Raw genomic sequence first — 11599 nt, 5'->3', positions numbered from 1 at the left:
GTGCATGAGAATGAAAACTAGAGCTCAGCTGATCAAAACTCGGATCCTCCAGTGGAGATTTAGCAGCATATTGAGTAGTCGGGTGCTAAATGTGACATTCCTTTATATTAAGGGGATAACCACCAGTTGTGGCAATGGGCCTTTCTTCAGTTTTGTGTAGATGGCCTGTGCAGAGATTGACAGCTCAGAGGCCTCATGTGAGTAGCATGCACAGAGCATTAATTTTTGTGATGCTGTAACAGAAACTTAGGTAAAAAACTTACGATGCAATTTTGAACGATTTCTTCTGCTTCTCTTTTTTGTTTTTTGTTTGTTTGTTTTGTTTTGTTTTCTCCCCATTGAATTACTGTATTTCTGTAACACTTTCTCATCATGTTGATTGTCACTAAGCAAAAATCCATCTCCATGTTTAGCTGGACTTATACATTTCATGTGGTTATGTTCAGAGAATGCTTACATTTTCCTAGGAAGATGGTTTAGTGTAGTTTTATTCCTTTCCCTCACAAATGTCTTACCTAAGCAAAATAGAACACATCGCAAGCTTCTGCTTTAGAAGGTAAAGCAAATATGTACCTTCAAATTGAAGCATTTCTGCCACAATACTTTTTAGCTGGTTTAAAAAACATTTCAGAGACTACTCAAATATTAATTCTCCTAAGGACCTGAAAAGGCACCGATCTACTGAGAGCCAGTAACTCTGAGATAACTAAACAGATTTCCTGGAGGGGGAGGAAGCAACCAACCAACCCCCAAAACAGAGTAGGTCACTGAAGAGAAAACATTTTAAATTTTGCATTATTTCAACAGCTTTCTCATGGGGGTGGCTGTCTCTTGGGAAGGCCAGGACTGTTAGCAGGAATAGCAGGATGACAGATTGAAACCTAATGCTGAAGGGATGAGGACTGCCACAATCTGCTACGACATGTACGAGGAGTAGAATAACGTTCTTGCTCCCTCCTGCCCTCATCCATCCCACTCATTAATCTCGGTATGCCCTGGCTGCCTTTCCCACATCACAGAAGCAACTTAAGGCTCTTCCAACAAATGCAGCCTGATCAGGAATAGGAAAACAGAACTTCTTGTCCTTCCCCATACTGTCTTGATAAATTACTGTCTTGAAACTGAATTGTAAATAAATAAATGGAAAATTAATGGGTAATTCATATCCTCACTTGCTGTCTCTGAGTAACAAAATCCAAGTAAAAGAGCCACCAGAAGTGAAGGATGAACAGTAGTCATAAAATACAAGACCAAGATGTCATGTTAGGGAACGAAGTGTTAGTCTAGGATTCAATCAATGCAACTTGGAGCTCCTTCCTTCTTTCCCAGAACATTAAAAGCCTCAAAGAGATCCAGAGAACTAATATGAAGCACAAAAAGGGATGTCAAAAGAGACTGCAAATTTTTGACAGTGCCAATCAACAATAGGCATGGGAGGTTAATAGGGCAACTTGCAGGGCAGAATACCTCTTCTCAGTAAACTACACAGAGACATAAATACCTTAAGTGGATAATAATAAAAAAAAGTAACACCTACACATTTGAAGTTACCAGATGAAATGAAAGCAGAGCTATAGAAAAGATGTGTAAAAAAATTAATACTTAAGAACAAACGTGCCAAATGAGTGATTCTATGGATCTAGACAAATAGAGGGAAAACCACACTAATCACTAAAAAGGAAAAGATGCACGTTCTTAAATAGTGGGAGAAGTAATAGGCAGGGAAGAATATAGTTGTGCAAAAGCATTACTGAGCTCTCTTGTATTCTATTTGTGCTGTTACTCATAAAGGGGGGGGGGGGGAAGGCTGTACACCAATTTTGTTTATTTTCGCCTCAAACAGTAACTGAACTGATAAGCAATGTGCAAAGACAGTGACAAAGTGAGGAAACCCATCTGTCCTAAGAGCACCATTAAGGCTGATATGCAAAGATGATGTCTTCCCAATTTCTGTAGAACATAATAAAGAGCTATTAAAAAGGTTTATATAAACACTATAAAGCTGGCTATTTACACGTAAAAATAGTTATCAAAAAGTTGGCCAAACATAGCCTGAATGAAATAACATACATACTAAGAGGCTACAGAGAAAGACAAAAAAAATCCTCAAACGCTTCCTAAAGCTCTAAAGAAAAATATCTTCCTGGAAAAAAAAGGAGGAAAAAGGACAAACAATGACACAGGAAAAAAAGTATACAGAAAAAAACAACCAACCACAAAAGCCCCTCAACTAAGTCTTAGTATGAAAAGCTAAATTTACCCGAGCACCGACGCTACCACCCCTGTCCGCCGCCGCACACACCGCCCGTTCGCCACAATCCCCCCCCCCCGCCCAATCTCCTTTGTTTAAATGCCGCTAAATGGCGGCGGTGGAACGCGGGCGGGGCTGGGCGGTGCGGTACCGCGCGGGAGGGAAGCGGCGCTCCCGGCCCCACCGCCCCCATTGGCTGGATTTTGCTGCAGACCCGGGCCCCGCTCCCCCCACAGACCCCGAGCACCGCAGCGGCGGAGCTGGGCAGCTGGGCCGTGCGCACAGGGACGGAGCGTGTCCCCGTCCCGGGGGTTTGCTCCCGCGGCGCCCAGGCCGGCAGGAGGCAGGGTCGGCCGCCTCCCAGGGCCACGGCAGAGACCTGCATCGCACCACCCATCCCCTGTCGGAGGCGACGGCGCGAACGTCGCTGTCCGCCGGGGGAAGGGCGGGGACAAGAGCCCGCCCTTGCCCTGCCCCGTCGCAGTCCCCAACCAGGTCGGACTACTGGCAATATAGAGCCGCGCTGGAGCCTGTTCCCGCCACACGCCAGTTGAGTTGAGAAAGGTGAGGAGTATGTCTGGCAGAGGCAAAGGCGGAAAGGGGCTCGGCAAGGGTGGCGCTAAGCGGCACCGCAAAGTGCTGAGAGATAACATCCAGGGCATCACCAAGCCAGCGATCCGCCGCCTGGCTCGGCGTGGCGGCGTGAAACGCATCTCGGGGCTCATCTATGAGGAGACGCGCGGTGTGCTGAAAGTCTTCCTGGAGAACGTGATTCGTGACGCAGTCACCTATACGGAGCATGCTAAGAGGAAGACTGTCACAGCCATGGATGTGGTGTATGCTTTGAAGCGCCAGGGACGCACTCTCTACGGCTTCGGCGGCTAAACTCCATTTTTGGGACAGGTCACTTTTTCAGAACACAAAGGCTCTTTTCAGAGCCACCCACGCTTTCAAAAGAAGAGCTTGAATCACGCTTCGTGCCTAAGCTTTGTATTTCAGGACTGTAGTAAAATAACGGTGGCAGTGGGTGGTGTGATCTATGTTAGAGGCGGTAGGGGTGGGGTCTTTGTTCTCATCTCTAGTCCTTGTTCCAGATGGTCCTTTTAATGCTTAGTCTCAAGCAACAGGTAAGCGTGAAATCCGTGGTCTATAAACAGCGACCTTCTGCCGGGACTCCCTAGGCTCGGGAGAAACATTCATTTTCCCCAAAATCTACGTCTTTCATTCCCCATTCGTTCCCCCGTTTTCGTCCCCATCTCCTCCTCTTCCTTTGTAAAGGGAACGGAGGGGACAAGCCGGCGAAAAAAAGCTGGAATCCCCGGTCAAGCGCTATTGCGACAGCCGGTCTCCCGCCATCGGCTTCACCGCAGCAGCCTGAAATGGGAGCGCACGAAATGGCGGTGTTGCCCTCCCGCCCCGTATGGGGGACGGGATATGGCGGGAAGAAGAAACGAGAAACGGATACGACCGCCCGTCGCGCCCCATGGGCTGCAGCGGAAAGGGACGCTGAGCGAGAGCCTCCCTTTGCTCTGCTCCGACTGCAGGGCTTTCCTGTGCTCTGGAGCACTCCCCCGCCCTCGGCCTGCGCCGGCAGGTTATAAATGCGGAATCTCGGAACGTCAATACATAACGATCGGGTGGGGGCTGAGAGAAATATCCCACACTGAACCTCCGCCCCGTTATCCCACGATCAGCACTGCCTCGAGTACGGGAAATTGCGCTAGGCTTAGGCTGCCTATACCTGCTCCTAATACCAGAGACCCAGCTCTCTTTAGTGGCCATGTGGTGGCTCTTAAAAGAGCCTTTTCGGTTCGGGGGGATGGGGGCACGACAGGCACCTCAGGCGCGCTCGCCGCGGATGCGTCGCGCCAGCTGGATGTCCTTGGGCATGATGGTGACGCGCTTGGCGTGGATGGCGCACAGGTTGGTGTCCTCGAAGAGCCCCACCAGGTAGGCCTCGCTCGCCTCCTGCAGCGCCATCACGGCCGAGCTCTGGAAACGCAGGTCGGTCTTGAAGTCCTGCGCGATCTCACGCACCAGGCGCTGGAAGGGCAGCTTGCGGATCAGCAGCTCCGTCGACTTCTGGTAGCGCCGGATCTCGCGCAGCGCCACCGTGCCGGGACGGTACCGGTGCGGCTTCTTCACGCCGCCCGTGGCCGGCGCGCTCTTGCGGGCCGCCTTGGTGGCCAGCTGCTTGCGGGGCGCCTTCCCGCCTGTCGACTTACGCGCCGTCTGCTTTGTACGAGCCATAAAGCTATTTACTCTTCCGTACAATAGCTACAACCTAGCAGATAGAAGCTGAAATAAAGCGCACAGCGACTCCCTTTTATATCCAACCGCTGCTTGTTCATTGGCCGCTGGAAAGAGCCGAGTTCATTGGATAAATTTGAAAAGCCCGCATTAACCCCCTCTGTGCTGAACCGCGCTCCTCAATATTTGAGTCACAGATTCAGTCCTCTCGACTTCCGTTTCTTCGAAAACGCCATTGCTCTGCTTAATGACTTTATCTTAAGTTTGCCCCTCAAAAAATCGCTACCTCTTATAAAATTCCTGAAAGGAGTTTACTACAAGACATAGGGCCCCCCCGCCCTCCCCGTATTTTCACCTTATTAAAAAGATAATTTTTGCTTACAGGCTTACTTAGTAAATTCTAATTATGTAAAAAGCTCACCAGTTTTATTTTGACTTTCTACAACATTGAAATAAGTATTTCCTGAAGGAATCGAATTATTTACTTGCAATCCAAAACTAAAACTAACATACTACTAAGGTTCTTTAATCTCCGAAATTCATAGCAGTCATCATAACACATACTTAAAACATGTATGAGGTAAGAACAATTCATAGTGTCAAACATAAGGGGGAACAAAAAATATAGGAGTAACTACTGTAGAAATAAAACTTTTATGCAAGAAATCCTTAAAAGTTCATCATATTACTTTGAGAAATAAGGAAAAAAAAAGGGGTATGCCTTGTGTAACGAGTTGGAGCTCTGCGGCTTCAGTCACCTCCGCGGTTACCCAATGAAAAACTTCTCGTCGACCAATCAGAGATGAGGGGCGTGCCAGACCCCGTATAAATAGAAGTCGCACAATGTGCAAGTCTTGTGTTTTCACTTTTTGAGCTGGGGAGTCTTAATGGCGCGGACAAAGCAGACGGCGCGTAAATCGACAGGCGGGAAGGCGCCCCGCAAGCAGCTGGCCACTAAGGCGGCCCGCAAGAGCGCGCCGGCCACGGGCGGTGTGAAGAAGCCGCACCGGTACCGTCCCGGCACGGTGGCGCTGCGCGAGATCCGGCGCTACCAGAAGTCGACGGAGCTGCTGATCCGCAAGCTGCCCTTCCAGCGCCTGGTGCGTGAGATCGCGCAGGACTTCAAGACCGACCTGCGTTTCCAGAGCTCGGCCGTGATGGCGCTGCAGGAGGCGAGCGAGGCCTACCTGGTGGGGCTGTTCGAGGACACCAACCTGTGCGCCATCCACGCCAAGCGCGTCACCATCATGCCCAAGGACATCCAGCTGGCGCGACGCATCCGCGGCGAGCGCGCCTGAGGTGCCTGTCGTGCCCCCATCCCCCCCGAACCGAAAAGGCTCTTTTAAGAGCCACCACATGGCCACTAAAGAGAGCTGGGTCTCTGATATTAGAAGCAGGTATAGGCAGCCTAAGCCGAACGCAATTTCCCGTACTCGAGGCAGTGCTGATCGTGGGATAACGGGGCGGGAGGTTCAGTGTGGGATATTTCTCTCAGCCCCCACCCGATCGTTACGTATTGACGTTCCGAGATTCCTCATTTATAACCTGCCGGCGCAGGCCGAGGGCGGGGGAGTGCTCCAGAGCACAGGAAAGCCCTGCAGTCGGAGGAGCAGAGCAAAGGGAGGCTCTCTCTCGCTCGGCGTCCCTTTCCGCTGCAGCCCATGGGGCGGGACGGGCGGTCGTATCCGTTTCTCGTTTCTTCTTCCCGCCATATCCCGTCACCCATACGGGGCGGGGGTGGGCGGGAGAGCAACACCGCCATTTCGTGCGCTCCCATTTCAGGCTGCTGCGGTGAAGCCGATGGCGGGAGACCGGCTGTCGCAATAGCGCTTGACCGGGGATTCCGGCTTTTTTTTCGCCGGCTTGTCCCCTCCGTTCTCTTTACAAAGGAAGAGGAGGAGACCGGGACGAAAACGGGGGAAAGGAGTGGGGAATGAAAGACGTAGATTTTTGGGAAAATGAATGTTTCTCCCGAGCCTAGGGAGTCCCGGCAGAAAGTCGCTGTTTATAGACCACGGATTTCACGCTTACCTGTTACTTGAGACTAAGCATTAAAAGGACCATCTGGAACAAGGACTAGAGATGAGAACAAAGACCCCACCCCCACCGCCTCTAACATAGATCACACCACCCACTGCCACCGTTATTTTACTACAGTCCTGAAATACAAAGCTTAGGCACGAAGCGTGATTCAAGCTCTTCTTTTGAAAGCGTGGGTGGCTCTAAAAAGAGCCTTTGAGTTCTGAAAAAGTGACCTGTCCCAAATGGAGTTTAGCCGCCGAAGCCGTAGAGAGTGCGTCCCTGGCGCTTCAAAGCATACACCACATCCATGGCTGTGACAGTCTTCCTCTTAGCATGCTCCGTATAGGTGACTGCGTCACGAATCACGTTCTCCAGGAAGACTTTCAGCACACCGCGCGTCTCCTCATAGATGAGCCCCGAGATGCGTTTCACGCCGCCACGCCGAGCCAGGCGGCGGATCGCTGGCTTGGTGATGCCCTGGATGTTATCTCTCAGCACTTTGCGGTGCCGCTTAGCGCCACCCTTGCCGAGCCCCTTTCCGCCTTTGCCTCTGCCAGACATACTCCTCACCTTTCTCAACTCAACTGGCGTGTGGCGGGAACAGGCTCCAGCGCGGCTCTATATTGCCAGTAGTCCGACCTGGTTGGGGACTGCGACGGGGCAGGGCAAGGGCGGGCTCTTGTCCCCGCCCTTCCCCCGGCGGACAGCGACGTTCGCGCCGTCGCCTCCGACAGGGGATGGGTGGTGCGATGCAGGTCTCTGCCGTGGCCCTGGGAGGCGGCCGACCCTGCCTCCTGCCGGCCTGGGCGCCGCGGGAGCAAACCCCCGGGACGGGGACACGCTCCGTCCCTGTGCGCACGGCCCAGCTGCCCAGCTCCGCCGCTGCGGTGCTCGGGGTCTGTGGGGTGAGCGAGGCTCGGGTCTGCAGCAAAATCCAGCCAATGGGGGCGGTGGGGCCGGGAGCGCCGCTTCCCTCCCGCGCGGTACCGCACCGCCCAGCCCCGCCTGCGTTCCACCGCCGCCATTTCGCGGCGTTTAAACAAAGGAGATTAGGCGGGGGGGGGATTGTGGCGAACGGGCGGTGTGTGCGGCTGCGGACAGGGGTGGTAGCGTCGGTGCTCGGGTAAATTTAGCTTTTCATACTAGAAATTTAGGCATCGTTATTAATCCCCCTTCCCCCCCCCCCCGTTATGACACTAGGGGGTGAAGTCATTTGCATTTCCTGTATTCCTGTCTTAATGACCACACGCCTGTTTTGTGTTTATGGGACTGAGGTGCTGATAAAGGAACTGATTTGAGTGTCTTGTGAATATACCCATGTAATAAATCGATTTTGTTCCATGTGTTTTTATATGTGTGGCATGTGTTTTTTCATTTTCATGTTTTTACGTTTTATTTATGTGTTATTCCTCGAAGTTTTAATTTCACCTTTCCTTTTTATTCTGGACATAAATTTTGTTGTTTTTTTTTAATACATAATTGGGTGTTTTTATTAGCTATAGTACTGTAGCCGTATTCATACGGAGGGTAACCTTTTTAACAAGTTGTGTCAGTCATCTTCAGGCATCATATGTGCCCGAACTTTACTTATTTTGGAAATGCATAGCAATTTCTTTCCCCTCCCCCCCTTTTCATCTTGTGGGTTTTTCAGTGCAGTTATTTCATGCTGCAGAAATGTAACCTGTATATTTATTGCTTCTTTAAGCAGTTATGATGCCTTCAGATAGCAGTGACACTCAAGAATTTACGAAGGTAGAAAACTTGCAGCTATAGATGTGAAGACATGCAACATGTAACAGGATTGTTCTTAATATTTTAGTCTCAACAACTGAAAGTCCTATAGTAGCTACCTATAACCTTTAAACTCAAATTCTCTAATGCAGTTATAATACATACCATGCACCATAATAATCACAATTGCTATACAGCTGCACCTCATCATTAATATATTTGTAATGCTCCCTAATGCTTATGCGCTCAGTGCCTTCTGTTGAAGGTGTATTGTTTTGTAACTTTTCCTGGGGCTTCTCCTTCATTGTCTTCTCCGTACACCATACAGAGGAGCACACCATTCTAAAGGAAAATGGTGTTCAGAAACCAATGTAAGTCTCCAACACTTGTGCTACTACACTTAAAAAATCTACCTTGTTATCTCTGCTTGTTTGCTTTGGTTCATGTTTTTTATTGGTTTGTTTCTCAGGAGCTTTTGACATTGGCAATGTGTACTCTGTAAGCCCAAGATTATACACAGGCTTCTGGCTTTCCCTCATCAGCTAAGTTGTCCTCCAGCATGTCTGGCTAAAGAGGCTGCAGAAGGTAAATTGTTAAAGCCAAGATGATATTCAGAAACATTTTTTTTCTTGAAGTCCATTTAGGTAGTAAGAAAAGAACAGAAAAGAATTATCTTTCTGACCTGAGGTTTCAGAATAGGAAAGGGCATTTTTTAGGAAAATCTATGCAGACCTTACTCAGGAGCTCTTGTGGCAGAATACTAGCAGCAGCTTTGCCTTTATGTCTTACCAGTGCCACCTATGAACTTCCAGTTGGAGCAGTTACCTGAACAGAAGACAGCTGAGACCCTGTAGCACAATGTGCTCACCCGGCAGAGGGACACTAACCAGGAGAGAGTCCCACAGTTCATACTGATTGGTAATGTGTAATAGGCTGGTGACTTCTTCAAGTTCTAACATCCTTGAGTTGTTCTGGAACTGTTCTTGAAGCCTTTTCTCTATTCCCTCCCATCAGACTTCAGTTTCCTGACTCTGAAGGATTATTTCTTTTCGATACTTCAAAGCTTTGGTTAATCACTAGAAATTCTATTGTTAATGAAGTGAGATAGATGATGGACGGTGACTTGCTTTAGTGAACATGGTTTTTCTTAGACTGCAGAGGGGAATATGAATATCTAGATTCTTTTTTCATAAATCACAGAAACATTGAATGGTGTGGGTTGGAAAGGACCTTAAAATCATCCAGTTCCATGGGCAGGGACGCCTCACACTAGACCATGCCGTCCAAGGCTCTGTCCAACCTGGACTTCAACGCTGCCAGGGATGGAGCATTTAGCACTTCTTTGGGCAGCCTGTTCTAGTGCCTCACCACCCTCACAGTAAAGAACTTCTTCCTTATATCTAACATGAACTTCCCCTGTTTCAGTTTGAACCCATCACCCCTTGTCCTGTTGCTACAGTCCCTAATGAAAAGTCCCTCTCCAACATCCTTGTAGGCCCCCTTCAGATACTGGAATTGTGTAGAAACTCAGTTCATCTTTCTTCATTGGTTAGGCTTCCACAATCAGTTCTTTCCTGGAATTTGAGTTCCCTTTATAAATATCTTCTAACCCTCTTTTCACTCCTCTTCCCAATTCTTCAGCACTCTCCAGTATCTCTTCATGAAAGGGCAGCACACGCAGCCACATTGTTCCTACACCAGGAATGGCTGTCCTTCAGTTATTATTCAGCTGTTGGGTTTGGGGGGGTGTCACTGGGGTTTTGTTGTGTGTTTGTTGTTTTTTTTAAACAGATTTCTTAGTTGCTCAGTTCACAGTAGCTGCCTTCCCTCAATGAAGGCTCTAACCTGAATTTCCTTCTATTCTGTAGCTGATGTTTACAAAACTGGTTAGATTCTCCAAGACATGGATCAATTACAATTTTTGTTGGAGGTGATCAGCAGACTTTAAAGAATTAACATGGTAAAGAGGGTATTTGCAGAAGCTGTTTTTTTTTTAGTGGGGGAGGGTGGATTGATTTGTTTTTAATACCCTTGCTTTCTGGACCTATTCACTTAACATTGCTGAGATTGCCTGGTGATACTCTACATTTTGTCTTCCAGAGCAGTGTAACAAGAGCAATAGTCTTCATCTGCTAGTGTGGAACCAAAACTGGAAATCCTACACACATTGTTCTGGAGTGCCATGTCATGTCATGGAGCTTCACAGAAGCTCAAGAGAACACTCCTTACCAGGCAGATGTGTTATCAGCGAACTGCATTTCCAAATAATGTTTATGCCAAAAGAAAGCCATCAGGTTCACAGCATATGTGAGGGGTTAAATGTTTAAAGATGGGCTACTCTGGCTTCTTTTCTTGCTTCACTGAGAGAGAACTACTCTTCTTCACTTGAAAAAGCAGATACAGCTCCCTCTAATCTTACCAGATTTTCTCCAAGCTGATGGAGCTGCTAAAGACATCTGTGGGGGAAGCAGGGCAAATGAAGGTGGATGAGCAATTATCCCATCCCTGATTTGATGAGAGGGAGCGGGGTTGGCATGAGGGAGGCAGATATTAAATCAGAGAGCTGCAGCATCATAAAGGCAGCATGAAGCTGCTCTTCCCACATGGGTAGCTGCTTTTGTTTCCCCATTTTAGGTGTTAGCGCAGCAGAAGCATTTCCAAGCAAGCTTTATTGGGAAAGAGAAAGGCCCCATTTTTTCCTCTCCTGCCTCTCTTTCATCAGAGAGCACTATTTTGGACATAAACTGGAAATCTTTCTGCATCCAGAATTTTGCCCAGCAGGCAGGATAAAAGTAAAAAAAAAAAAAAAAAAAAACACAAAACAAACCAAACCAGAAGCAAACCCAGTCTGTAAGGTGATAGATCTTTTTATTGTTTGAACCAGTATCCAGGCTCTCCCTACTCTTATAAATATCCTTAATTGATCAGTCAATTTTGTTGTGATTTTAGCAGTCTCACCTGCTTTAAAGTATTTACCTGTGCTTCTTGTATAGGACCATGCCATCCATCTCAACGGATACCAAGGTCTAGACTTTAAAAGGCCCTTAGGAGTTCCAAAAGGAAATAGCATTATTATAGCACTGGCTATTTGATACCATTTTATGCAGTTCTAGCTTAATTCAAGCACAAATTAACTTGATCCCATTGAAAGTGGCTTATAGAACTGTGATGTATTGATGAATGAACCTATAATTATCATTTATAATGTGGCTGCATTTTAATATAAAACCCCCAAAACTAGCACATCAGAATTCCTAATGCCATTAAATAATTTTAGTATATTTAAAATATGTATATTTTCCTCTTGCTTAATGTAGTTAAAGGTGCAAGAAAGCAGCTTGAATT

The 11599-nt window shown here is 48.0% G+C and overlaps 3 protein-coding genes across 3 annotated transcripts; 2 read left to right on the top strand and 1 right to left on the bottom strand.

Moving 5' to 3' along the window:
• The first annotated feature begins 2794 nt into the window (after window positions 1-2794).
• On the top strand, window positions 2795-3196 carry LOC133217202 (histone H4). Its single transcript, XM_061362441.1, has one exon. It carries the CDS (start codon window positions 2825-2827, stop codon window positions 3134-3136), a length of 312 nt encoding a protein of 103 aa, XP_061218425.1. The 5' UTR covers window positions 2795-2824; the 3' UTR covers window positions 3137-3196.
• Window positions 3197-4020: 824 nt separating this feature from the next.
• Window positions 4021-4507, bottom strand: LOC133217193 (histone H3). Its single transcript, XM_061362429.1, has one exon. The coding sequence runs from the start codon at window positions 4499-4501 to the stop codon at window positions 4091-4093; it is 411 nt and encodes a 136-aa protein (XP_061218413.1). The 5' UTR covers window positions 4502-4507; the 3' UTR covers window positions 4021-4090.
• An 881-nt stretch (window positions 4508-5388) lies between these two features.
• On the top strand, window positions 5389-5869 carry LOC133217054 (histone H3). Its single transcript, XM_061362185.1, has one exon. The coding sequence runs from the start codon at window positions 5389-5391 to the stop codon at window positions 5797-5799; it is 411 nt and encodes a 136-aa protein (XP_061218169.1). The 3' UTR covers window positions 5800-5869.
• Window positions 5870-11599: the final 5730 nt, after the last annotated feature.

This window comes from Neopsephotus bourkii, unplaced genomic scaffold (assembly GCF_033783945.1).
Source record: "Neopsephotus bourkii isolate Nb327-2 ecotype Australia unplaced genomic scaffold, CSIRO-AGI_Nbou_v1 NB_107, whole genome shotgun sequence".
NCBI classification, from domain to species: Eukaryota; Metazoa; Chordata; class Aves; order Psittaciformes; family Psittacidae; genus Neopsephotus; species Neopsephotus bourkii.
The sequence above is the reverse complement of the archived record's forward strand: the minus strand, read 5'-3'. Positions and strand labels throughout refer to the sequence as shown.

Coding starts and splice junctions, on each gene's coding strand:
- LOC133217193 (XM_061362429.1), bottom strand. CDS start 4,501: ATGGCTCGTACAAAGCAGACGGCGCGTAAGTCGACAGGCGGGAAGGCG.
- LOC133217202 (XM_061362441.1), top strand. CDS start 2,825: ATGTCTGGCAGAGGCAAAGGCGGAAAGGGGCTCGGCAAGGGTGGCGCT.
- LOC133217054 (XM_061362185.1), top strand. CDS start 5,389: ATGGCGCGGACAAAGCAGACGGCGCGTAAATCGACAGGCGGGAAGGCG.